This window comes from Phocoena phocoena, chromosome 19 (genome assembly GCF_963924675.1).
Source record: "Phocoena phocoena chromosome 19, mPhoPho1.1, whole genome shotgun sequence".
Taxonomy (NCBI): domain Eukaryota; kingdom Metazoa; phylum Chordata; class Mammalia; order Artiodactyla; family Phocoenidae; genus Phocoena; species Phocoena phocoena.
This window is the reverse complement of record NC_089237.1, coordinates 29944034-29971830: the sequence shown is the minus strand read 5'-3', so window position 1 is coordinate 29971830 and position 27797 is coordinate 29944034. Positions and strand designations below refer to the sequence as shown.

Sequence of the window (27797 nt, the reverse complement as noted above, 5' to 3'; positions counted from 1 at the left end):
GGCCCTCATTTGCAATATTTAGGGAGTTCCTTTAAGCTAGGAAGAAAGGTCAAGGCTAAGAATCGTCGCCTAAAGGAACGGAATGAGTTTTTCCCTTAAATTATACTCTCCTGGGCAAGGAAAGACTTCGCAAGCCACCTTCCAAACCGCCTCTCAAGTCCCCCCCAAATTCTCTATTTTAGAAGTGGTCCCTTGCCAACTCAGTACCAGAATAGGAGCTCTGGCGTAGCCCAACTCCTCCCGCTCAAGGACCGGAGGAGCCCACGCCCAGCCCACTATGGGGACTATACTTGCTTACTTATCCAGCTACTTCTAGGCAGGCCGTGAAGAACTAACGGTCTCAAACCATCACGCTCCAGACTCGACTCGCACGTGGCAAGATGTGGGCGTCTGCGGTGACTCAGCGCCGACCGCGCCCAGCGGCTCTGGGGGGCTGTCCCACAATCCCTCGCGAGAGCGAGGGCGGGAAAGGTGAGGGGGCCTAGCAAGGGGAACATCCGGCAAGAAGACCCAAGACCCTGGAACCCTATTACGAGGATGGAGAGTATTCTTTATACGACTGTTCCGTACCCCAAACCGGTAACATGCCAGTGTCTGTGCGTATCTTAGCTCCCATTCGGGGAGATCATTCCTACTAACAACCCTGAGGCCTCCACCCAACAGGTCAGGGTGGAGGTGACGAAATGTGGTAAGACCCACTGGGCCTGGCTTTGCGTCCTGCGGTCTCCATCCATCTTTTTATTGTCAGGATGTACCTTTGATATGCAAACTTTAAATGGGATTTAGAAGAATCACGATGGAAACGGGGCAACGTATGTAAGAGTGACCAAACTTCCGCACAGCCGCAAAGCCGCAGAGCCCCAAAGCCCAAGGCCGCGTGCAGCCACGCCGCGGACCCCACCCTTCCGCCTTACGTCTGACGTCACGCGGCGTGGCGGGTGCGCGTGCGCGGGCTTGGCCGCTTCTGCGTCTGCGCAACTGCGAGCGTAGGTGTTCGGCTTTGAAATGCAGCGGGATTTATTGAGTTTGCCCCTATCCCCAGCGGTGAGGGTGAAGCTGGTGTCTGCAGGTTTCCAGACTGCTGAGGAACTACTAGAGGTGAAACCCTCCGAGCTCAGCAAAGGTAACGGACTCCCATTACAAGCTGAGGCACTCTGGCCGTTGTCGGGGCCGCCTCCATTCCCGTTCTCGGCCAGATTCTGCCGCCGCCCACCGCCGCGTTTACACCGTGAAATAGCTCCTTGACTCCACTTAAGTGTGGTTTGAATGGTTAGAACTGTGGTCTTGGAAACATTCACCAGTTGCTTTCTCTGCCAGTGGCTGCTGAAGCCTCTGAGGATTATCTCATTTATACTCAAAAGAACCCTTTTAACGTGGACTATTATGTTCAGTATATAGATGAAGGAACTGATGCTTGGGAGGCTAAGTAACTTTTCATTATGAGTGGGCTAGGCAGTTGTGGAGGCAGGATTGAAATCCAGACAGGCTAATTTTCGCTGTTACAAAATCCAAGCGGCAGGGATTAAATTTAAGAAATGCACTGTTCGTGATAGGATGAGGTAAATTAAGAGTGACAAAGGGAGTAGAATCCCCAGAACCTGGAGAAAGCAGTAGAAAGAAGACATCGCTTCTCTTAATGTAATTCACTGAAAAAACCCCCCAAACTCACATTCCAGAACACTGCAGATTATATGTTGGTGGGAGCCACTTCCTTCTGAGGTACACAAAAATGAAGCTCTCTGCAGTCACTCTCACTGTGCACATTACACTACAGTATGCCCAGAACTGTGTTATTAAGATAGAACAGAATTTTAAGCCATTTCCCTTAACGATTGAAAATAAGGTTTCAACTCTCTACTCAAGAACAAATGTTGTAAAGCCAATGTTAACTATTTGTCTTAAGTCTTATGCCAAAGACTGTATCCCCCAAAGTTTGATGGGCTCATTTTCTTTCAACAGGTTGGTTTTACAAAAAAGAAATGAGAGAATCTGAATGATAATAGTAGCTAACAATTATTAAGCATTTTGGATGGGCTTAGTGTTCTACCAAGGTTTTTATGTGTGTTGTTTCATTCCCATTTTGTAGAAGAAAAGTCTGAGGCATAAAGAAGTAACTTGCCCATGCATAGTAACTACATAGTAAGTGGTGCGGTCAGGAATGAGAAACCTAAGTAATCAGACGAGTTAAGGCTCTTAAATTGGATGGAATTTTCATTTCCTTAGCACCATTAATGTCTTTTGTTAGCACCAAATTTATAGTTCATATCCTTACCCAATCAAGCACTGATATATCAAACTCATAAGTGATATCCTCTCCATTATTTCTTCCATAAGCAGCTTGTTTTGTAATTTCCATTTTACTTCTTAGGCCATGTTGTCAGGAATGAAACTGTATAGTTAAGGAAGCATAAGTGTATTGTTTAAGCTATTGGTGCATCAAATAATTTTTCTTATTAAATAGTTTGCAGTGATCCATGAACTTTTCATTCCAATGTTTTCATGAATAATACATGCACATGCACTTCTTAAATCTGCATCTTGTTTTAGGCAGTTAAAGAGGCCATTTTTCATTCTTTTCTAAAAAATAATTTGTATACCTTATGAGAGCAAGTTTATTATGGCTTCATAAGACCAAAAGAGATAGTAAAAGACCAAAGAGATAGTAAAAGGACCAAAAGGAAAAAAAAAAGGACATTTTCATTTCTACCTTCTGAGATAGATACTCTTGTAGATACTCAGAAATGCTTTAGAGGCTTAGGTTTCTCAATTCTGTTTCTGAGGTAATAGATAAATCTTTTAAGTATGTGAAGACTAAGAAAATATAGATAAATGCCTTTATTAACTTGAAAAATTAAATACTTAATCGAATGTTACATTTTTATGTTTCTGTACTCCTGTCATCATTCTTGTTATTTAAAAATTAAAATTAATGAAGACAACTCAATAACATATGACTTTTAAATTTCTAAAATCAGATGTTTTTGTTTCTGTTTCTTACTTTCAGAAGTTGGGATATCTAAAGAGGAAGCCTTAGAAACGCTGCAAATTATAAGAAGAGAATGTCTCACAAATAAAACAAGTTATTCTGGTACAGCTGAGTCAGGCAAGAAGTGCACAGCACTGGAACTTCTTGAGCAGGAGCATACCCAGAGTTTCATAATTACCTTCTGTTCAGCACTAGATAATATTCTTGGGGGTGGCGTACCCTTAACCAAAACAACAGAAATTTGTGGTGCACCAGGTGTTGGAAAAACACAATTATGGTAAAATAAAATGTTCTCCTCTTACATTTATGTAAGTAACAGAGTATTGTGTTGTGGCATACAGTTAGGAGACCAAAAAAGGCATGTATGTGCTCTTAATTTTGTGTGTCTGTATGTGTGCATCAAACATATCAACATATGCCTTACTTCAGCACCCCATCTTGATAAATTGATACAATTATTTTGATACTCAAAAGTGTTTCTTTTGCAACAGTATAGTGTGGTCAGTGGGGTCAATAAGCAGTCTTCTACTTTATTATAGAATTAATTCCTGAGAATATATTTGAAAGCCAAATGTTTGAAAGTAGATTTTTGTATAATAAAGGGTTCCATTCCCAGAAGCCTAAAAACCACTAAAGACTCCTTAATTGCGGTTTTATAGGCACACCCTCCCCCTAATCCATTCATCAGTTGATTCACATATGTTTGGAGCCGTGGAGAGTCAACCATCTCTGTTACTTTGCAGAGTATATTTATACCTATAAAATATTTAGTGGTATCTAATGGGTTGTGATTTGGAGTTTGAAAAACACTGCCTTAGATGATCATGATAATGATTTGGTCATTTCAGTTCTTTCTCTTGACAGTATGCAGTTGGCAGTAGATGTGCAGATACCAGAATGTTTTGGAGGAGTGGAAGGTGAAGCAGTTTTTATTGATACAGAGGGGAGTTTTATGGTTGATAGAGTGGTAGACCTTGCTAATGCCTGCATTCAGCACCTGCAGCTTATAGCAGGAACACATATGGGAGAAGGTAAGTTGGCAAGTGCTCTTTTTTCTGTATAATAAAAGTAATTTTCATTTGTATCCATCTCAAGCAAGAGACCATTTGGAACGTGAAGCTTAATGACCGTGTCCTAGTATTAAACGCTCATACTTCTCTTACAAATTGAGAAATGCCACACCTGGGCTGGCCTTTTTGTCCCCTTTTGTGGCCCTCACTTTTTACTGCAGGAGCTGTGGGACAAACCTGTATTTCAATGTATGACTTCAAATCATCATGCTCTGGCCTGCCAGGTGTTAGCTAATGTTACTGGACACCTTACTGTAAGTATTAAATGTTGTGTCAATGCATTCAGTGTATATTGACTTTCATACTGGTTTTTCCAAAAACCAAGGGTGGCCTTGAAAAATCATGTCTGGAAATGTTTGGAAAATTAGGCTGATTGACCTTATGTGCCTCTGAGTATGTAATTGACTTCACAACTATGTTAATTGTATTGTTAAAAGTGTTGGGAAGTTTTTCTGCGCTTATTATGTGGAAATAAAGTGTTAGATTAAAAAAGTTTTTTTTAAGGTAATTTGTTTTCTAGTTCGTGTCCTTCAGTTACTCATAAAATTAAATGGTTTCTGGTTTGACTGTTTTCTTTTGCTTTTCTTTTGCTTTATTGTATTTTATTTTTTGGATGTGCATTTTTTCTAGAAATGTTAAAAAACATAATGCTTTTCCTAAGATGTTTGTATTCCCTTTAAATGAATATAATCAGCTGAATATTTTTATTTTCATTGTAGTACTAGGTGTCCTTTTTAACCAATGACCAGTATATCTATTGAAAGTCTTGTAAGCTATCCATGTCACAGGTGTAATTTGTAATAGTGTCTTAAGATCTTGTAAATATTGTGGATGTAGCACTGGAGTATAGTTTTTAATGAGTGGTGTGTGATTAAGCTGTTGTTTTTTGGTTAAAAATGAACTGGTTAAATGTATATTTGTAATAGGAAATATTTTCTGAAATTTAATTTCTTGGTTTTTCTTTCAGCATTAAAACTTAAGTACGTTTTTAAATGCAATGATTTTTAACTTGTTTCTCTCTGAAATATGTCCAGAACCAATCTGGTTATTTTTAAAAAAACAAATCTAAGGAGAGAATTTTATTTTATATCATTGTTTCTACTTAAATACCAAATTATACTGTGGCATTTAAGGGAAAAATATGCTGCTTTTCAACATTTTTCCTTTTAACTTTTAATTTGGAGTCTTACGAAAAAAACAAGAAAGAAGTTCCATTGTGTTACTTCTATTCAATGGAAGCCAATAACTAGAAATATGAAAAGATAGACATTAAAACTCTAGTTGTGTATGTGTCTAAATTTCTAGTCTAGTATGTAAGGAAACAGTGGAAAAGGTGAAAATAAGAGGTCAGGAATTATGAAATGATAGTTTGTGAAATGACAGGTAAAACTATTTTTAAATTGTTTTGTTGTTTATTTCAGAGCACCCCAAAGCTTTGCAGGATTTCACTCTTGAAAATATTCTTTCCCATATTTATTATTTTCGTTGTCGTGACTACACAGAGCTACTGGCACAAGTTTATCTGCTTCCAGACTTCCTTTCAGAACACTCAAAGGTATGGCTCAATGTTTATCAGGTTGAGGAGGCTCTCTTTTATTCCTAATTAGTCGATTGTTTTTATCATGAAAGGTGTTGGGTTTTGTCAGATGCTTTTTCGGAATCAACTGAGACGATTATGTGGCTTTTTTCACCCATCATTCTATTAATCTGGTGTGTTTCATTGATTGATTTTCATATTAAACCACCTTTGCATTCCTAGGATAAATCCCGCTTGATCATGATATATAATCCTTTTAATATACTACAAGATTCAGTTTCCTAGTATTTTATTGAGGATTTTTGCATCTGTATTTGGTCTGTGGTTTTCTTTGCCGGTGATGTCTTTGTCTGGCTTTGGTATCAGTGTAATATTGGCTTCATAAAATGAGTTAGGAAGTTCCCTTCTCTACTTTTCAGAATACTTTGAGAAGAATTGGTGTAAATTCTTTAAACATTTTATAGAATTCACTGGTGAAGCCATCTCGTCCTGATTTTTTCTTTGTTGAAAGGCTTTTGATTACTGATCCAATCTCTTGTTATAAATCTATTCAGATTTTCTGTGTCTTCAGTCAGTTTTGGTAGTTTGTGTCTTTCAGTGAATTTGTCCATTTCATCTAGGTTATCTGATTTTTTGGCATACAAATGTTCATTATATTCTCTTTGTTTTTTATTTCTATAAGATTAGTAGTAATGTCCTTACTTTCATTCCTGACTGGAGTGATTTGCACCTTCTCTCTTTTTCTTAGTCACTTTAGTTAAAGGCTTGTCAATTTTGTTGATCTTTTCAAAGAATCAACTTTTTTTCTTTTTCTTTTTTTTAAAAATCTCTCTCTTTTTAAAAGAACTAATTAATTAATTAATTTTATTTTTGGCTGCGTTGGGTCCTTCATAGCCACGCGCGGGCTTTCCCTAGTTGTGGCGAGCAGGGGCTACTCTTCGTTGCAGTGTGTGGGCTTCTCATTGCGCTGGCTCCTCTTGCTGCAGAGCACGGGCTCTGGGCACGTGGGCTTCAGTAGTTGTGGCATGCAGGCTCAGTAGTTGTGGCGCACGGGCTTAGTTGCTCCATGGCATGTGGGATCTTCCCAGACTAGGGCTTGAACCTGTGTCCCCTGAACTGGCAGTCAGATTCTTAACCTCTGCACCACCAGGGAAGTCCCTCAAAGAATCAACTTTTGATTTCAGTGATTTTTCCAATTGTTTGTCTCTTGTCTATTTTGATTATTTCCACTTTAATTTTCATTACTTTCTTCTACTTTATTTGGGATTAGTTTGCTCTTCTTTTTCTGGTTCTTTTAAGTAGAATTTTAGGATATTGGTTTGAGATCTTTATTTCTTTTTAAAAAACATTTATTTATTTATTTGCTGCACCATGTGGCTTGTGGAATCTTAGTTCCCCAGCCAGGGATTGAATCCAGGCCCTTGGCAATGAGAGTGTGCAGTCCTAACTGCTGGACTGCCAGGAAATTCCCTTTTTTAAAAAATATAGTTGTTTAGAGCTGTACATTTTCCTCTGAGCACTGCTTTTACTGTATCCCATAAATTTTGGTATATTATTTTTTAATATTCATTTATCTTTAAGTACATTCTAATTTCCATTTTGAGTTCTTTGACTCTTTGTTTATTTAAGAGTGTGTTGGGCTTCCCTGGTGGCGCAGTTGTTGAGAGTCCGCCTGCCGATGCAGGGGACACGGGTTCGTGCCCCGGTCCGGGAAGATCCTACATGCCGCGGAGCGGCTGGGCCCATGAGCCATAGCCTCTGAGCCTGTGCGTCCAGAGCCTGTGCTCCGCAATGGGAGAGGCCACAACAGTGAGAGGCCCGTGTACCGCAAAAAAAAAAAAAAAAAAAAAAAAAGAGTGTGTTGTTTGATTTCCACATATTTGTGAATTTTTCAAATGTCCTTTTGTTGGTTTCTAATTTTATTCCATTCTGGTCAGAGAAGATAACAATGATTCTATCTTTATAAATTTGAGACTTATTTTGTGACCTAACATCTGGTCTATGCAGGAGGACGTTCCATGTGCACTTGAGAAGAATGTGTAGTCTGCTGTTGAGTGGAGTGTTGTATGTATAGATCTGCTAATTCTAGTTGATTTATAGTCTTGTTAAGTCTTTTCTTTCCTTGTTTATCTTTTGTCCAGTTACATCCATCATTGAATTTGAGCTGTTTGAAATTGCCAGTTATTACTGTAGAACTGTCTTGTTTCTTTCTTTGATTTAAAAAAATTCATTTTTAAAAATTATTAATTAATTAATTTTTGGCTGCGTTGGGTCTCCTTTGCTGCACGTGGGCCTTCTCTAGTTGCAGCAAGTGGGAGCTACTCTTCACTGAGGTACGTGGGCTTCTCATTGTGGTGGCTTCTCTTGTTGAGGAGCACAGGCTCTAGGCACGCGGGCTTCGGTAGTTTTGGCTCGAGGGCTCTAGAGCTCAGGCTCAGTAGATGTGATGCACAGGCTTAGTTGCTCCAAGGCATGTGAGATCTTCCCTGACCAGAGCTCGAACCCATGTCCCCAGCATTGGCAGGTGGATTCTTAACCACTATGCCACCAGGGAAGTCCTCTTTCTTTAATTTTATCAGTTTTTGCTTTATATATTTTAGGGCTTTGTTGTTAGGTCTCTATATATTTATAATTGTTATATCTTCTTTTTGTTTTTTTTTGGCTTTCGGGATCTTAGTTCCCTGACCAGGAATTGAACCCAGGCCATGGCAGTGAAAACACCAAGTCCTAACCACCACACCGCCAGGGAATTCCCTATAATTGTTATATCTTCTTAATGGACTGACCCTTTTATTATTATACAGTGTCCTTCTTTGTCTCTTGTAACAGTATTTGTCTTAAAGTCTCTTTTGTCTGGCCACTCCAGCTCTCTTTGGTTACTGTTTGCAGGGAATATCTTTTTCCATTGTTTCACACGTAACTTATATGTATCTTTGGACTTAAAGTGAGTTTCTTGTAGAAAGCGTACAGCTGGGTCATTTTTTAAATCCATTCTGCCAATCTCTGCCTTTTAATTGGAGAGTTTAATTCATTTACGTTTAACATGCTTGCTCATAGGGAGGTACTTCTGCCATTTTGCTGTTTTTTTTTTTTCTATATGTCTTATACCTTATTTCTCAATTTCTCCATTACTGCCTTCTTTTTTTTTATTAGATAGTTATTTTCTAGTGTACCATTTTGATGCCCTTGTTTCTTTTACTATATATTTTTTAGTTATTAGTTGCAGGATTGCTGGATCATATGGTAATTCTATGTTTAACTTTTTGAGGCCTTGCAAAACTGTTTTTCACAGTTGCTGAACCATTTTACATGGTAAATGGGATTGTTTCCTTAATTTCTCTTTCTGATCTTTTGTTGTTAGTGTATAGAAATGCAACAGATTTCTGTTTATTAATTTTGTATCCTGCAACTTTACCAAATTCATTGATGAGCTCTAGCTACCATTTATTTCTGGTTATAAATTATTTTCTGGGGAATTCCCTGGTGGTCCAGTAGTTAGGGCTCTGTGCTCTCACTGCCAAGGGCCTGAGTTCGATCCCTGGTCAGGGAACTAAAACCCCACAAGCCATGCGGTGTGGCCGTAAATAAATAAATAAATTTCTGTATTTTCCTCAAAATATGGACCATAAGGTTGACTATTACAGAATTTTCTTGCATTTTGTTTACATCAGGATTTTTCCCTAAGAGGTTTTCATCGATTTGAACTTTGCTAAACTTATTTATCCATATCTGACCTATGCCATTATTTGGCAAAATTAAGCTACCAATAAGCACTTGATGGCTGTCCAATTCAGCAAAGAAGTTGCTCCCCTCACTGAGGAACAGGTACTGTTTTAACATAAACGCTGGTTGATATTTTTGCTTACATTAACAAGCATGATGAAAGTGAAACAACAGAGGTGTATTTTTTTGCTGAATTGATTAGCTTCCTGTGTTACTGTTGTTGAGGAATTTGATGAATTTTTACCATTTCTCTTTTTCCTTTTTTTCTTCCCCAACCTCCTAATTTATCTCTCTCCTCCCACCTTTCCCCTTTGGTAGCCATAAGTTTGTTTTCTAAGTCTGTGAGTCTGTTTCTGTTTTGTAAATACGTTTGTATCATTTTTTAGATTTCACATATAAGTGATACCATATGATATTTGTCTGTCTGGCTTACTTAGTATGGTAATCTTTAGGTCTATTCATGTTGCTGCAAATGGCATTATTTGATTCCTTTTTATGGCTGAGTAATATTCCATTGTATATATGTACCACATCTTCTTTATCCATTCATCTGTTGATGGATATTTAAGTCGCTTCCATGTCCTGGTTATTGTAAATACTGCTCCAATGAACATTTGGTGCATGTAAATATCTTTTCGAATTTTGGTTTTCTCCAGATTTATGCCCAGGAGTGCAATTGCTGGATCATATGGTAGCTCTATTTTTAGTTTTTTGAGGGACCTCCATATTGTTCTCCATAGTGCCTGTAACAATTTACATTCCCACCAACAGTGTAGGAGCATTCCCTTTTCTCCACACCCTCTCCAGCATTTACTGTTTGTAGATTTTTTGATGATGGCCATTCTGACTGGTGTGAGGTGATACCTCACTGTAGTTTTGATTTGCATTTTTCAAATAATTAGCTATGTTGAGCATCTTTTCATGTGTTTGTTGGCCATCTGTATGTCTTCTTTGGAGAAATGTCTCTTTAGGTCTTCTGCCCATTTTTTGATTGGGTTGTTTGTTTTTTTGATACTGAGCTGCTTGTAAATTGTGGAGATTAATCTCTTATCTGTTACTTCATTTGCAAATATTTTCTCCCATACTGAGGGTTGTCTTTTTGTCTTGTTTATGGTTTACTTTGCTGTGCAAAAGCTTTTAAGTTTCATTAGGTCCCATTTGTTTATTTTTGTTTTTATTTTCGTTACTCTAGGAAGTGGGTCAAAAAAGATCTTGCTGTGATTTATGTCAAAGAGTGTTCTGCCTATGTTTTCCTCTAAGAGTTTGATAGTGTCTGGCGTACATTTAGGTCTCTAATCCATTTTGAGTTTATTTTTGTGTATGGTGTTCATTCTTTTTCATTTAGCTGTCCAGTTTTCCCAGCACCACTTACTGAGGATTTTTCCCTAAGAGGTAAAAAGACCAGAAATCTAGATGACTGGTTGTGACAGGAAATACGTTCTTAAGTGCTTCTCACAATTTTTATGTTCTTATATTCTTTCTTTATGGGGTCTTTTTTTTTTTTTTTTTTTTTTTTTTTTGGTGGTATGTGGGCCTCTCACTGTGGTGGCCTCTCCCATTGCGGAGCACAGGCTCTGGACGCACAGGCTCAGCGGCTATGGCTCACGGGCCCAGCCACTCCGCGGCATGTGGGATCCTCCCGGACCGGGGCATGAACCCATGTCCCCTGCATCAGCAGACGGACCTTCAACCACTGCGCCACCAGGGAAGCCCTATGGGGTCTTTATTGAGCCTTATTTTGTGAAAATGGAAAATATGGTTATTTTACTGACATTACAGAATTTTGATACATCCTCAGTTTTTTCATTTTTCTACACTGAACAATTTATCTGTGATATGGGAAAGACCTCATATCTCTAATAAACCACTCTTAGTGTCAGTGAATAGTAAAAAAAGAAGGAATATCAAATGGAGTCATCCCATGGTCCATTTACCCAAAATTTCTTCTTTGTTAGTTGCACAAAGGAGAGAACTGCTGGCAGAAGGGAATTACACTACACAAAATGTTTCTGAAACATAGTTTAAAACTCTCTTGGATTCCTAATTTTTATTTTAAAAAATTCACTTTGGAGGGAATTCCCTTCCAGTGGTTAGGACTCTGCACTTCCACTGCAGTGGGCATGAGTTTGATCCCTGGTCGAGGGGAGCTAAGTTTCCTACAAGCCACAGGGCACGACCAAAATAAAAATTCACGCTGGTAACTTTTTTTCTTTAAGATTTTTTTTCTTGATGTGGACCATTTTTATTTTATTTTATTTTATTTTATTTATTTATTTAAATGGTTCTTTTCTCATTTTTTAAAAGATTTTTATTATTTATGGCTGCGTTGAGTCTTCATTGCTGCATGCGGGCTTTCTCTCGTTGCAGTGAGTGAGGGCTACTCTTCGTTGCGGTGGCTTCTACAGCACAGGCTGTAGATGCGCAGGCTTCAGTAGTTGTGGCAGGTGGCCTCAGTAGTTGTGGCTCTGGGTCTCTAGAGCACAGACTCAGTAGTTGTGACACACGGGCTTAGTTGCTCCGCGGCATGTGGGATATTCCTGGACCAGGGCTCGAACCTGTGTCCCCTGCATTGGCAGGCGGATTTTTAACCACTGCACCACCAGGGAAGTCCCTGATATGTACCACTTTTAAAGTCTTTATTGAATTTGTTTCAACATTGCTTCTGTTTTATATTTTGGTTTTTTGGCCGCAAGGCATGTGGGATCTTAGCTTCCCGACCAGGGATCAAACCTGCACCCCCTGCATTGAAAGGTGAAGTCTTAACTACTGGACTGCAAGGGAAGTCCCATGTTGACTTTTTAATTTCAGCTTTTATGAGTTGAATGACAGTGCTTGATTTTTGGTTTTTGTTTGTTTGTTTGACAATGCTTGTTTTATTCTACCCACTCAAACTCTGTACTTCATCGACTTTCTGTCATTCGGTATAATCTGCCTTTTGAGAGACCAAGGAAACTCACCAGAGCATATTCAGGAGCTTGCTCCCTAAATTTGGAGAAAAGCCATGAGTGTGACAGTTACCACTTAACAGAACGTCCAGATCTTTGTATTTCAGCCACTTTCAGTAAAATCTGTACTGTAGAGAGGAAAACAGCCTATTTCTAGTCTTGCATTATAAGTTAGGCTGTATAGCTCCTCTGGTTTGAGCAGAGAGGTCCTTGGATGCCCTAGGTATTTGGGACTCGTTGCAAATACCCTAGGACCAAAACTTGCAATTATATAGTGTTTTCCCGTGGAGTATTTTTCTTCTTTTGATTTAATGATCATTCCTAGTTATTGGATTCATTTTCCAAAAGTAGAAGCATATTTCCTCATTTTTTTGTGTAGTTCACAATGCAATGGATACAGACAACACTTTTTAAAAAATTTATTGAAGTATTGGTGATTTATAGTGTCTTGTTAATTTCTGCGGTACAGCAAAGTGATGCTTCCCTCCTTCACCCCCCTCCCCCTTGGCAACCGCAAGTCTGTTCTCTACAGACACAACACATTTTTAAGGTCAATCTGATTATGACATTTTTTTCCCATCGCTTTATTAAAAGTCTAGACAACCAGCAAAACAAATCAAGTCCTGATCTGTAACTGATTTGCTTGCTGATTTCCATGTAGTAAATACTGCTATCGGGCTTCCCTGGTGGCTCAGTGGTTGAGAGTCCGCCTGCCGATGCAGGGGACACGGGTTAGTGCCCTGGTCCGGGAAGATCCCACATGCCGCGGAGCGGCTGCGCCCATGAGCCATGGCTGCTGAGCCTGCGCGTCCTGAGCCTGTTGCTCCGCAACGGGAGAGGCCACAACGGTGAGAGGCCTGTGTAGTGCAAAAAAAAAAAAAAAATTAAGCTTTTGAAAAAGGTTTTATAATTCAATATTTGAGTGTTTGGTTTTTTTTTTCAACATAAAGAGAACCCTGAAGGTAAAATTGACATTTAGTTGAGAAATTGGTTTTGCTAAGATTTCAAGTGCTTTTCATCAGTACACCTCTGTAAAGACTGGGTGTAGTGGCAAATTGCAAGAAAATTGTAATTGCCCCTTTTTCTTTTGTTGAATTACTTTTTTAAGATGATAAATTATCAAACCAGAGTACATTTTAACTTTTGGTGACTAGTGCAGAAAGCATTGAACAGATTTATACCTGACCAAAATGAAGCCTTTGGAGAGTTGGAAATAGAACCCTGGATTTTAAGGTTTTTTGTTTTTTGTTTTCCTGTGATGGACTCTGCTTTTTGGTTGCCATTTATTATTTTATTTTAAATACCAAACCTAATATCATTATCTCTTCTTTATTTAGGTTCGATTAGTGATAGTGGATGGTATTGCTTTTCCTTTTCGTCATGACCTAGATGACCTATCCCTTCGTACTCGGTTACTAAATGGCCTAGCGCAGCAAATGATCAGCCTTGCAAATAACCACAGATTAGCTGTAAGTATTACTACTAAAGGGAGTTTTATTATAAAGTCAAGATTATATAAGATGTTAAAGTCTAGGGAATTCCCTGGCAGTCTAGTGGTTAGGATTTCATGCTTCCACTGTAGGGGGCACAGATTTGATCCCTGGTCAGGGAACTAAGATCCCACATGCCACACAGCATGACCAAACATAAATAAATAAATAAAAGTAAAAAAATAAAATGTTACAGTCTAGAAATAGCAAAAATAGAATTTGCTTGACTAAAAGCAAATAATATAGATATACAGTTCTGAATGTAGTTTTGTTTTGGTTTGGTTTCTATAAAAAATATTAAATCCAGTCATAAGTGTTGTATATCAGTTTTCCTGGCAAATAAAAAGCATAATCAAGATGCCATATTATAAAAATGGACTTTGATAAAGAAATGCCATCTTTGATAATTGCATTGTTTTCTTTGTAACATACTTGACGTTCTTCAGGTAAGCTCTTCCAACATCCCTATTTTTCTTCTACCCTTGAGTCTTTGATTATTACATAGTGTATAATCACAGACTCGGATAGAAAAATTACATAGTGTAAACAACCTAGATGTTTAGAGGTGGAGCTAACGCTTCTAGATTTGTAGTGTGAGGAGAGACATAAAGATAAGTTCAGAAGTAAAGAGATAAAAGGAGTGAGGTAGGGGATTCCCTGGTGGTCCAGTGGTTAGGACTGCACTTCCACTGCAGTGGGTGCAAATTCGATCCCTGGTCGGGGAACTGAGATCCTGCGTGCTGTGTGTTTGTGGCCAAAAAAAACCCAAAACAAAAACAAAAAAAAGGAGTGAGGTAAAAACTTTTTTTTATTGCCCGTTTTCACTTCTCTCTTTGCAACCTCATCCTACCACTGACACAAATATACACACTTGTCTGGGAGGGAGATGGGAGAAGATCAAACTGCTTACCTTGATTTTCTTGTCTTCACCGCCAATTAGAGTCCTTTGCACAAGGCTGTAATACATCATATGTAAATAACTCTTCAATAATTTCAAAACATACATTTTTTCTTTTGAGTTTTTAGATTTTTTTTGCCATATGCTGAAAACATAGTGTCCTGTCTTTGAATTATTTCTCGGCATTAATTTGTAATTTAGCATTCTGTTAATATCAGTGAAGAGTCCCCAGTAGGGGGCACTCAAGGCTAATGGGTTGCATAGTTCCTTAGGTTTTTGTTTTTTAACAGAAATAGCTTCATCTTTTCTGATTAAAAAAGTAATCTAGGGAGTTCCCTGGTGGTCTAGTGGTTAGGATTCCAGGCTTTCACTGCCATGGCCTGGGTTCAGTCCCTGATTGGGGAACTGATATCCTGCAAGCTGTGCTGCATGGCTCAGCCAAAAAAAAAAAGTAATCTAAATAACAACATGGAGTACTATGCAGTGTTTAAGAAGAGTAATGTAAATATACACGCACTAACATGGAAGAAGATATATCCAGATAGATGAGTAAGTGAAAAAATTCAACTTACATAATAATATATTTAGCGTGATCCCAATTTTTTTTTTTTTTTTTTTTGCGGTACGCGGGCCTCTCACTATTGTGGCCTCTCCCATTGCGGAGCACAGGCTCCTGACGCGCAGGCTCAGCGGCCAGGGCTCACAGGCCCAGCCGCTCCGCAGCATGTGGGATCTTCCTGGACCGGGGCACGAACCCATGTCCCCTGCATCGGCAGGCGGACTCTCAACCACTGCGCCACCAGGGAAGCCCTGTGATCCCAATTTTTGAAGAAAACAGAAGTTATATATGTGCATTTATATTTATACATATGAAGAAAAAGATCTGAAAGGACCAAAACATTTACAGTAGCTACTTCTAGAGGTAGGACTTTGTGGGTTGAGTGTATACTTTCTCCTCTTAGTTTATTAATTCTTCTTTGTTTGATTTTTAATTTCCCAGTTAGCATCTATAGAGGCATGTATGACCTTTGCTAATAAGTACATTTTACAATTTTAAGTTATGTTTACTTGCTGTAAAAAAAGTTTTAAGCAATTGAAAGTGTAGAAAGTAAGCAATTATATTATCTATTACCCAGAGATGATTATTGTTAAGTTTGTTGTATATATTTTTCCAAACTTATTCTGTGTAAACATACGTATTTTTTAAGTGAAATCATATTAAAATCAATCAAGCAAACAGTTGTTTTTTACTTAATATACTATGAACCTCTTCCCATACATACTACTTTATAAATGTACCTTACCTTAACATCTATATAGTATTCTACTGTATGGTTGTGGCATAGTTTTTTAACCACCATGTAAAACACTGGAGTCAACAACTTTATATATGCTTCTTTGTCCGTGTATCCAGTCATTTCTGAAAGTATTAAGCCAGTGAGATATCCCTATTTTTAAACCTTTTGTAATATATTATCAAATTGCCCTCAGAAAGCATATCCCAAAGTATATTCTCTACAACAGTGAATGGGAATCCTTTCTTTTTTTTTTTTTTTAGTTCAGTGGGGAAAAGATAGAATTTTATTTATTTTGTTGATTTGAATAGTATAAAGAACTCCCATATAACCTTTCCCAAGGTTTGCTTTTTCATTCTTATTCTCTCTCCCCACTCTCTTTCTATACATACACAAACACACACACAGAGTTTATGTATATATTTTTCTGAACACTTTGAAAAGAGTTGCATATATCATATCCTTTTATCTGATAATATTCAGTGTGTATTTCCTAAGAACAAGAAATATTCTCATATGTGTCCACAGTATAGTTATCAAATGTAGGAAATTTAATATTGATACAGCACTTTAGTATATAATCCATATTCCTGTTCTGTCAATTATCCCAATGATGTCCTTCACAGCAAATTTTTCCCGTTCTTTTTGCCAACTGGAATCGCATATTGCCTTTAGATGTTGTATCTCTTTAGTTGCCTTTCTTTGTTTTTGTGACATTGCTGTATTGAAGAATAGAAGCCAGTGATTTTAGAGATTATCTCTTAATTTTGGGTTTCTGTGGGGACTTCCCTGGCCGTCCAGTGGTTAAGACTCCATGCTCCCAATGCAGGGGCACGGGTTCAATCCCTGGTTGGGGAACTAAGATCCCACATGCCACATGGGTTGGCAAAAAAAAAAAAAAGTTACAATTTTGGGTTTCTGTGATGTTTCCTCTTGATTAGATCCCAATTATACTTCTTTTCTAAAATAGAAGATAGATTTTTTTTGAGATATTTTGATTTACAATATTATGTTAATTTCATGTGTATAACATGCATGAGAATTCTTGTTTTCCCACTTCTTTACCAATTTTGAGTCTTTTAAGTCTTTGCAGACTGATAATGGAGAGAGTCCTTCTAGAGATGCATTTATTTGATTATTATCAGAAAAAAATTTAACAGCTCTATTAGATATAATTAACATAGCATAAAATTAACCCTTTTAAATCACAGTTCAGTGCTTTTTAGTATATTTGCAGAGTTGTTTAACCATTACAGCTATCTAATTTTAGAACATTTCCGTCACCCCCAAAAAGAACTCCCTTACCCATTAACCATCATTCCCCATTGCACCCTCCCTTCAGCCACTAACAACCACTAGTCTGCTTTCTGTCTCTATGGATTTGTCTTTTTGGATATTTTATATAAATAGAATCATACAATATGTGGTCTTTTATGTCTGGCTTCCTTTTTTTTTTTTTTTTTTTGCTGTATGAGGGCCTCTCACTGTCGTGGCCTCTCCCGTTGCGGAGCGCAGGCTCAGCGGCCGTGGCTCACGGACCTAGCCGCTCCGCGGCATGTGGGATCTTCCCGGACCGGGGCATGAACCCGTGTCCCCTGCATCGGCAGGCGGACTCTCAACCACTGCGCCGCCAGGGAAGCCCACAGAAGTATTTTTAAAGCAGTGAAGTTTATAATTTTAAAGTGATTATTACTTCACTATTTTTTTAAATTAATTAATTTATTTATTTTTGGCTGCATTGGGTCTTCCTTGCTGCGCGCGGACTTTCTCTAGTTGCGTTGCTGTGTGTGGACTTCTCATTGCGGTGGCTTCTCCCGTTGTGGAGCACCAGCTCTAGGTGTGCAGGCTCAGTAGTTGTGGCGCTTGGGCCTAGTTGCTCCGTGGTATGTGGCATCTCCCAGACCAGGGCTCGAACCCTTGTTCCCTGCATTGGCATGCAGATTCTTAACCACTGCGCCACCAGGGAAGTCCCCACTTCACTATTTTAAGACCCATTCTTTTTTAATTTTTTTGGCCGTGCTGCGCAGCTTGCAGGATCTCGATTCCCTGACCAGGGATTGAACCCCGGGCCATGGCAGTGAAAGCCCATAATCCTATCCACTAGTCCACTAGGGAACTCCCAAGACTCATTCTTTAGGAGCTTGGAGTAATCACATGGTAATTTTCATTTATGTCATGGTAAACCCAACATTTTTGCAGAAATACTGTTAATTATAAGTATATGCTAACAATGCAAATTCTTATTTTGGGATGTTGAACAACTGGTAAGCCAGTATGTCTATTTACAATTTCCTCAAGATGTGTAATGGATAATGTGTAAGATGTGTAATATTCTCTAAGCCAATGCTGTCTGGTAGAACTTTCTACAAAGAAGAAAATGCTCAGGACTTCCCTGGTGACACAGTAGTTTAGAATCCACATGCCAATGCAGGGTACACGGGTTTGATCCCTGGCCTGAGAAGATCCCACATGTCATGGAGCAACTAAGCCTGTGCGCCACAACTACTGAGCCTGTGCTCTAGCGCCCACAAGCCACAACTATTGAGCCCACGTGCCGCAACTACTGAAGCCTGTGCGCCTAGAGCCTGTGCTCTGCAACAGGAGAAACCACCGCAATGAGAAGCCCACCTACCGCAATGAGGAGTAGCCCCCACTCGCTGCAACTAGAGAAAGCCTGAGCACAGCAACAAAGACCCAATGCAGCCAAAAAGAGAAAAAAAGATGAAAATGCTCAGTCTGATATAGTAGTTCCATGGGTGTTGAGCACTTGAAATGTGGCTAATGCTGCAGAGGAAGTGAATTTCTAGTTTTAATTAATTTAGTTTTAAAAAGCTATATGTGGCCCATGGCTGCAGAATTGAATAGTGCACCTTTAACCAAAAAGTGTTGGTGTGAGTAAATATCCCAGTTGCTAAAGATTAAACACTTGATAGTGTGTAAAGAGTATTGTTCAACATGTTGTGGATGCCAGTAAGACATATATTTCAGTGAATTACCAATTTAAATTCCTGCTTAGCTTGTTCTGAGATACCTGGAATAAGGTAACACATGGGAAAACCACTATGGCACTTAAGGGGAGAGGAACTAAGAGGAAGTGCTGTCATCCAGTTTGTGCTTGACTGAGATCTAGATGGATCACAGATTTCTCCTTCGTAGATAAACAGAAACTTTAGGGTGTTGACCACTGTGGTGGGTACAGCCAAACAGCCTTTTCTTTTCAGTTTTCTTAAGAAATAGATGACTTTTTTAGAGTAGGTATCTTTTCTTATTGCTTTTCTTAGAAGTTCTTTATCAGTTTCAGCTTGAAGTAGTATCTGTCTTATTTCTGGAGGGAAGATCTGTATTGGAACAATATTTAAAATAACCATTTCTGGAGGATTTTAGATGAGAAGGTGCCAGATAATCTGACTTTTACTATATTAAGGTAGCTTTAAGCACTTTCTTTATCTCTACTGTAAAATTACTATCTTTCGGTACTTCCCTGGAGGTCCAGTGGTTAAGACTCCGTGCTTCCACTGCAGGGGGCACGGATTCGATCCCTGGTTGAGGAACTAAGATCCCGCATGCCATGCGGTGCGGCCAAAGAATAAGTAAATAAAATAAAATTACTATCTTTCTAAACATGGAATCTTTTCTATAGGCCACTATTTAATCCAAAAGAATTAGCAATATTTTTAGCCTGGAGGCCATCTGTGAGTAAGGCAACACTTATATCTCTATTACCAGCAGACTAGCATAGTCATAATTTTTGGGTCAGTTGATCTGTTACTGGGTTTTATCTTTTCCCAGTTCTTCTACTTATACTGTGCTCTCTATGATTTTAGATCTCTTCTCATAATTCTTTGCCTCAGTTTTTTTTTTCTGTAAAATCATAAATGGTAATACTGTCTCTCCCCTAAAAGTATAAACATTGAGTTATTTATTAAGGATTTTATATTCCTTTGAGTAAATATATTCTAGAGAGGCAACAGTGGTAAAGAACACAGACTCCCATGTTTCCTGTGCTCCTAGTTATGAAGTTTTCACACATGGTCTCTTTAGACCTTTATGTATTATCTACTATATTTTTTTTCTTCCATTATCACAATAAGAACTTCTTTGTTCTAGTCTGTTAAAAAATGTTTTATATTCAGTAGAATCATGTATTCAGATAATTTTACTCATTTTTATGGGTAATATCTAAAAAATATATGAGAAAAGTTTTCATTACCTACATATATCTTTCTTTAAATTAGATTATATTCAGAATACTAAAATCACGTGACTATTTACTTGATAAATTTGGGAGGAGACTCACCTAATTTTCTCACGTTTTGTTTTTGTAGGTAATTTTAACCAATCAGATGACGACAAAGATTGATAAAAATCAGGCCTTGCTGGTTCCTGCACTGGGTAGGCAATTAATCAAATAAACATTTTTAGTTAAATACATCTTTTCCTACCTCTTTCATTTGATACTTGTTGAGTACTGTAAGCTCCATGAAAGTAGAGAAGACTGTCTTATTCACCGATAAATCTTAGTGTGGAGCACCGTGCCTTTAGATACTCATCCTTTCAGTTGTTTAACATTTATTGAGCATCTACTGTCTGGCAACTCTTGTGTCAGGTACTTAGCATATAAATATTCATAAGATGACTCCCTCAGAAAGCGCAGTCTTAGGAGGAGTGGTGAATCCATTTAAATACAAATCAAACTGTAATGAATAGGCTTATGACTCTAACCTTACTCGTGGCTTTGTTAGAACACAGTGCTTCAAGGTTTATTTGTACTGAAATCTTTAAGAATATTCTGTCAGAGCTTTTGCTTTTCTTCTGGTGGTCTGGAATACGTTAGTAAGCCTGATGATAAGGAAGATTGACAAATATGTTGACTCGAACTATAAAGTTTTCTAAAAGAAAATAGAGGATAGTGATAATGATCTGCAGTATTGCCACAGATAGGTGAAAATCTATTAATCTCAGGATGTTACCCATGTACCAGGTTTTTTGAAACCAGATATACTTTTGTTATGTTAAATTAAGCAAAGTAAAACTGTATTTGGTCAGAGGCATTCTGAGAGACTTATAACTCAGTCAGTTACCATGTTCTTTTTCCCTCAGGGGAAAGTTGGGGGCATGCTGCTACAATACGACTAATCTTTCATTGGGACCAGAAGCGAAGGTCAGTATAGAAATAAGTTAAAAATTCTGAGTATTGGGTTAATTACACTGAACACTTATCAGTTTCTTAGAGCTAGTCCAGTGGATGAGATCTACAGTGCCCCATGAACCAAAGCTTTTGTTGCCTTCATTACCTAGAGCAAACATAGAAACATGTTGTTACACTGCACATTTAACTACCTAGGAAATTCTTCGGAATATTGAAATGATGGGGTGCTCCTGAAATGAGTAGGTGGCCAAAGAATGCTACCTTCTAAAGCTCTTTGAAATCAAGTACCATATATTAACCACGCAGAGGGAGGTAGGTACTCTGTGTTCCTGGAAGGGATTGAAAGAAGAGTAAAATCAGGACAAAAGGAAAACTTTTGAGGTTAGCTTTAGGTTATGTGGAAAATAGGATGGTTTTTCTTAGTTTGTTAATGTATTTCCTGTGTGAAATTGTGTCTGTTTTTGTTTTCTTTTATATTTTCCTGTCCTACTTTTATTATCCAGTTACTTACTTGCCTGTCACAGGTATTGTTCTTTAAAATAAAACTGTGGCAGCATGAAACCTTTGTTTTTAAAGCTGCTGAGCAAGTGAACAAACCACCTTTCATTTTTTTTAAATAGGCAATTGAAAGTCGTGGAGTCTTTTATTCTATACTTCTAGAAATGTTAGATTTATGCCAACATCTCTGCTTTGAAGTTAATTGGTATAACCTAGAGAACTTGGTTTGGAAATACTCCAATAAAATAGGGAAATTGAGACAGCATGTGGGCAAAAATGGAAAAAAGGATTGCTTAAAGACATATTGGGTCTGGTCAGAGATACTATCTATTTCTTTTTCTGCATTTCTTCATTCTTGTACAAAGTGAAAAAAATCAAGCCTGACCAAGTTAGGTTTTACTGACCCTGAGCGCATAGCTGACCCTATTATATTTGTATACATCTTTTATAACTAGTTCATGCAGTTTGTGTCTCTTTTAAAGCTGACATTTCCAAAGACCTCAGGTAACTTTTTTTCTCCATGATACATAGTGCTTTACATTCAACTCCCGTCCCTCCAATTCTGTAAATAAGTCATTGTGTACTGGATTCACAAAAGCAATTCTTTTCTCAGCAACAAACCCTATTGTAAAGATTTGGCAGCAGTTCTCCAGATGAGAGTCTTTTGAACATATCGCTTGTATTTTCCCAGATTTAGGTTTCTGGAAAGCACATCCCACTATTTAAATGTTATTAGAAGTTCCCCTTGAGCTAGTATACAGTAGTAGTCTTCCACTATTATTCTAGTATTACATACTCACTAATAGAATACATCTAAGAAGTGAGAAAAATAATAGGAGCAGAGAAAGATGTTTCTTTCATCTTTTTATGCATTCGTCAGAAGAAGTTTGCTGCCTTTGTCAAATTCTAGAAGTTAGCATTGGTTAGGCACCCATGAGATCAGAAAATCATGCTTACTTTCTTAAGAGTTAACCATTTTATGACTTCAGCTTCTTACTAATCTTTCCCAAGAAATTAGAGAGTGGCGTAGAACACTGACATTGAATAGATATATTTAGGGGAAATGTGCTGTTCTATGAATTTTTACCTGTATCCCATACTATCATTTTAATAAGTGCTTGCTTGTGCTAGGTATTTAACTGGGCACCTTGTATACAACATTTCATATAATCCCTTCAATAACTATTTTTAAAAAATTAAATATAGTTGATATACACTATTATGGAAGTTACAGGTATACAGTATATTGATACACAATTTTTAAAGGTTATGCTCCATTTATAGTTATTATAAAATATTGGCTATATTTGCTGTGTTGTACAGTGTATCCTTGTAGCTTATTTTATACATAGTAATTTGTACCTCTTAATCCCCTACTCCTGTATTGCCCACTCCTTCTCCCCACTGGTAACCACTAATTTATTCTCTATATCTGTGAGTCCTTCAATAACTCTTAGAAAACGCTGTACCGATTATCACTAGCAGTGAGAAGATCAAGGCACAGAAAGATTAAAAAGTAGTAAATAATAGCTACCATTTTTTGAATATTTATTAACTGTTCTTTATTATGCTAAGTGCTCTGTGTATGTATATATATAATTTCATTTTATTTTCCAAATAACTATGAAATAGGTAGTAGTATCCACATTTTTTAGCTGACTTTATAATAGAGTCCATTCCTTTTCTCCTATAATTGCTGTTTCTATAATGTAATTGTATTATTGCATTGATTGCCAGCGAATCTGAAGGTATAGCTCTTATCCTCCTTTTTAGGTAAAAACCTTTTTCTCCAAACTGCTTTTTTTCCTAGGCCGTAGATATATGATAAGTAATGTACATACTTTATAGAATCAGAATAGGTTGACCTCATTTAATAAAATCAACATAGTTTTGTTCTTCATTGTTTGAAATCTGATATCTTTAAGTTATTAAAGTTGTATGAAATCTTGTATGTGTTTTAAAATTTAGTTTATCTTGAAAGGATGGAAATAGAAACTCATGCTGGGGGAAAATAGTTATAAAAATGAACACTTATAGTTTGAGCAGAAAACTAAACACCTTGACTAGCCACATTTATATTGAGAATTGAATTTAAGTGTTCCGCCTCATGCCCCAGTCCACATCTTCACTAGAAACGCCTGATTTTTACCCTTTGATTAATAATGGAATAACATTCCAGTAGTTATTAAGAGAAATACTTTTGTCTCTGTCCGGTATGTTGTGTGGGTTTTCCTCCAGTTTGCATATTCATGATAAGATGAGGCCAAGATTGTTCAGAATTATACCACTGTTTGCCAAGGAGATCTGGTGGTAGAGTGGAGTAATACATCAACACCCCCGCGCAGTGTTTCATATGTGTCTCAGTTTTAAAGCACAAATTGTGCTTCTGTCTTGTTTCTTCCTGACCTAAACTATGTAGTTCAGCCATATGTTAAGCTTCATCTCAGCTGGGGCCATGAGCCAAGTGATTCTTTGGTTTAGTTTGTTGTTTAAAAAGATCTCTTGAGGGCTTCCCTGGTGACGCAGTGGTTGAGAGTCCGCCTGCCGATGCAGGGGACACGGGTTCATGCCCCGGTCCAGGAAGATCCCATATGCCATGGAGTGACTGGGCCCGTGGGCCATGGCCGCTGAGCCTGCACATCCGGAGCCTGTGCTCTGCAACGGGAGAGGCCACAGCAGTGAGAGGCCCGCGTACCACAAAAAAGAAAAAATCTCTTGAGATGCAGACGTGAAATATAAATTTTATTTTTACCTAGAAATTTGAGGAAGATTTTCAACCTTAATACTTAATGCCCATTTGATGTTAGGATTATTAATAAACATAAATGCTTCTTAAAATCTTATTTGCTTTTTAATAATTTTCTCAGAAAAGTTGGATGTACTGGGTACCTTTTTGGACATATGGTGATATGAGGTGATTTAGATACTACTTTTTCAGAAGGTTAGCTAATTTTTGTTTCATTGAATCAAAAAGTGTGATTTTTTTTGGGGGCTTCCCTGGTGGCGCAGTGGTTGAGAGTCCGCCTGCCAATGCAGGGGACACGGGTTCGTGCCCCGGTCCGGGAAGATCCCACATGCCGTGGAGCGGCTGGGCCCGTGAGCCATGGCGGCTGAGCCTGCGCGTCCGGAGCCTGTGCTCCGCAACGGGAGAGGCCACAACAGTGAGATGCCCGCGTACCGCAAAACAAACAAACAAAAACAAAAGTGTGATTTTTTTAATAAGATAGATTTAAATACTCCATGCCTCTATTTTTTCTGTTTTATTTTGCGTTAAAGATAGACCATCAGCCCTAAAGCATTGTAAAAGTTGATGATTTCACTCCCTAACACAATAATTCTTATATTACATATTACTTAACAGTTATTTTATTTATGCAGACAGTTGCTATTACAAAGATATGACATTTTGGATTCTTCTATTCTCATCCTGAAAGAACAAACCTAAAAGCTAATGGATGATGGTCTCTGATTGCTTCTCTTTTGAATTATGCCTGAGTAGGGGCCAATTTCAAAATTAAGAGAGTACCATCATAAACCAAGATGTCTTTTTGAATTATTTTTGAAAACAAATCAACATTATATGACATTTAAAGAAATGATCCGTTTAACTCTGAGAGGCTATGATTTTTCTCTAAGTTAGAATGCTTGTTTTGTACAGTTGTATCAGTTGTTTAAAATTGTGGTAAAGTAGGGAATTCCCTGGCGTCCAGTGGTTAGGACCCTGCACTTCCACTGTAGGGGGGCACAGGTTCGATCCCTGGTCAGGGAACTAAGATCCTGCATTCTGCGTGCTGCGGCCAAAAAAAAAAATTGTGGTAAAGTATATGTAACATAAAATTTACCATTTTAACCATTTAAGTGTACAATTCTGTGGCATGAAGTACATTCATATTATTTTACAGTCATCACCACCATCCATCTCCAGACCTTTTTCATCTTCCCAGACTGAAACTCCATGCTTATTAAATACTAATTCCCCATCCTCCCCTCCTACCAGCCCCTGGGAACCACCATTCTACCTTCTGTCTCTATGAATTTGACTGCTCTGGGCACCTCATATAAGCAGAAGCATACAATATTGGTCCTTTTGTGACTGGCTTTTTTGACTTAGCGTAAAGTCTTCAAGGTTCATTGTAGCATATGTCAGAATTCCTTTCCTTTTTAAGACTGAGCAATATTCCATGGTATGTATATACCACCTTTTGTTTATCCATTCATCTGTCAGACACTTGGGTTGCTTCTACCTTTTAGCTATTGTGAATAAATTATATCAGTTTTAAAGTAATTTTTAAAAGACACTTTAAAAGTTTTTGCTTAGGGACTTCCCTGGCGGTCCAGTGATTAAGACTCCATGCTTCCACTGCAGGGGGTGCGGGTTTGATCCCTGGTCAGGGAACTAAGATCCCACATGCCACATGGTGTGGGCAAAAAAAAAAAAATTTTTTTTTGTTATACAGTTGACCAGTGAACAACAAGGGTTTGAATTGCATGGGTCTACTTATAGGCAGATTTTTTTCAATAAATGTAGTATCTGTATTTTCATTTTACAGATCTTTAAGTGTGGGGAAGAGTTTTTTTGTGTTCAATTAGAGATCAGAGTATGTGGAGTTAAAAGAGCTAAGGTTTGAGTCCTGATTCTATCTAAACTGTTTCAGCTTCCTGCCCTTGGGTGACTCATTTATCAATTCCTTTGTTTTTGAAGCAGAGTATTTGGATTTTGTTCTGCGTAGGGTTGGTGCCCCTAACCCCTGCATTGTTCAAGGGTCAACTGTATTTGTTGCTGTTACGGTATTTGAGCATAGTTAATAAGAGTTTAGAATTTTATTTCTCAACTACTTTCAGCTTTCAGTTTTATATTATTTACTTTGTAGAGTACACAATAAAATCATACCTAAACAGACCTTGTCCTGTTTTGACAGCGATTTTTCTGAACATAAGCATTTTGAAAGAATGTGTTTTCCTAGATTATTTGTATTAGTATAATATGAGTATGTGTTCCTCATTTAAATACCAAGAAATTGTCTTAATACTTCCATTATAACACGTAAAAAAATACACAAGTACTGTAGAAAGTTTGAAAGATGTAGATAACCAAACAAAAAAACAGCTTTTACCTTGTAACAACAACTTAACTTTTTGATTGTAGTTTTTTTTGGTTTTGTTTGTTTTAATATTTATTTATTTATTTTGGCTGCGCCAGATCTTAGTTGCAGCATGCATGCAGGATCTAGTTCCCCGACCAGGGATCGAACCCAGACCCCCTGCATTGGGAGCATGGAGTCTTACCCACTGGACCACCAGGGAAGTCCCTTTGATTGTAGTCTTTTAGTAATTTTTCTATATAATGTATATGTACAAACTTATTCATAAATGTGGGCTCATACAGTATAACTTATACTTCATATATTATTATTTTCCAATCTCATTAAATATTTTCTTCCACTTTATTTTCTTAAGTGTAAATAGTATCTTGTCATGTATAAAATAATTTATTTGAATCAGTCATTGGCCTTTTTGGTTGTTTTAAAATTTCACTTATGTAAACAAATCTATTGTGGGTTTTTTTGGTTTTTTTTAATTTATTTTTATTTTTATTTTTATTTTATTTTTGGCTATGTTGGGTCTTTGTTGCTGCACGCGGGCTTTCCCTAGTTGCGGCGAGCGGGGGCTATTCTTCGTTGCAGTGCGCGGGCTTCTCACTGCGGTGGCTTCTCTTGTTGTGGAGCCCGGGCTCTAGGCGCATGGGCTTCAGTAGTTGTGGCACATGGGCTCCGTAGTTGTGGCTCGCGGCTGTAGAGCACAGGCTCAGTAGTTGTGGCGCATGGGCTTATTTGCTCCGCAGCATGTGGGATCTTCCCAGACCAAGGCTCGAACCCGTGCAGGGCGGATCCTTAACCACTGTGCCACTGGGGATGCCCCTATTGTTATTATATGTAATAATTATTACATGTATACATATAGCTCTTGTTTTAAGGGAGTATTTTTGATATTTCTTTGCTTTCTGTGTTCTTAGAGAACAAAATAATAGAATTATAGTAAAAAGCTATGAATTTAAATTATGAAATCAGTCGTCTGAACTAATTAATTAAGATCACCTGTTTGTGTATATTTATTCTTTTTCTCTAAGCAGGTTGGCAACATTGTACAAATCACCAAGCCAGAAGGATGCTACAGTACCATTTCAAATCACAGTCAGTATTATTTGA

The 27797-nt window shown here is 37.9% G+C and overlaps 1 protein-coding gene across 1 annotated transcript; it reads left to right on the top strand.

The window, feature by feature from the left end:
* Window positions 1–1005: 1005 nt before the first annotated feature.
* Window positions 1006–27797, top strand: RAD51C (RAD51 paralog C). Its single transcript, XM_065897353.1, has 8 exons — window positions 1006–1123; window positions 3005–3263; window positions 3851–4017; window positions 5478–5611; window positions 13599–13730; window positions 20270–20336; window positions 21045–21105; window positions 27722–27797. The coding sequence occupies exons 1-8, from the start codon at window positions 1006–1008 to the stop codon at window positions 27795–27797; spliced, it is 1014 nt and encodes a 337-aa protein (XP_065753425.1).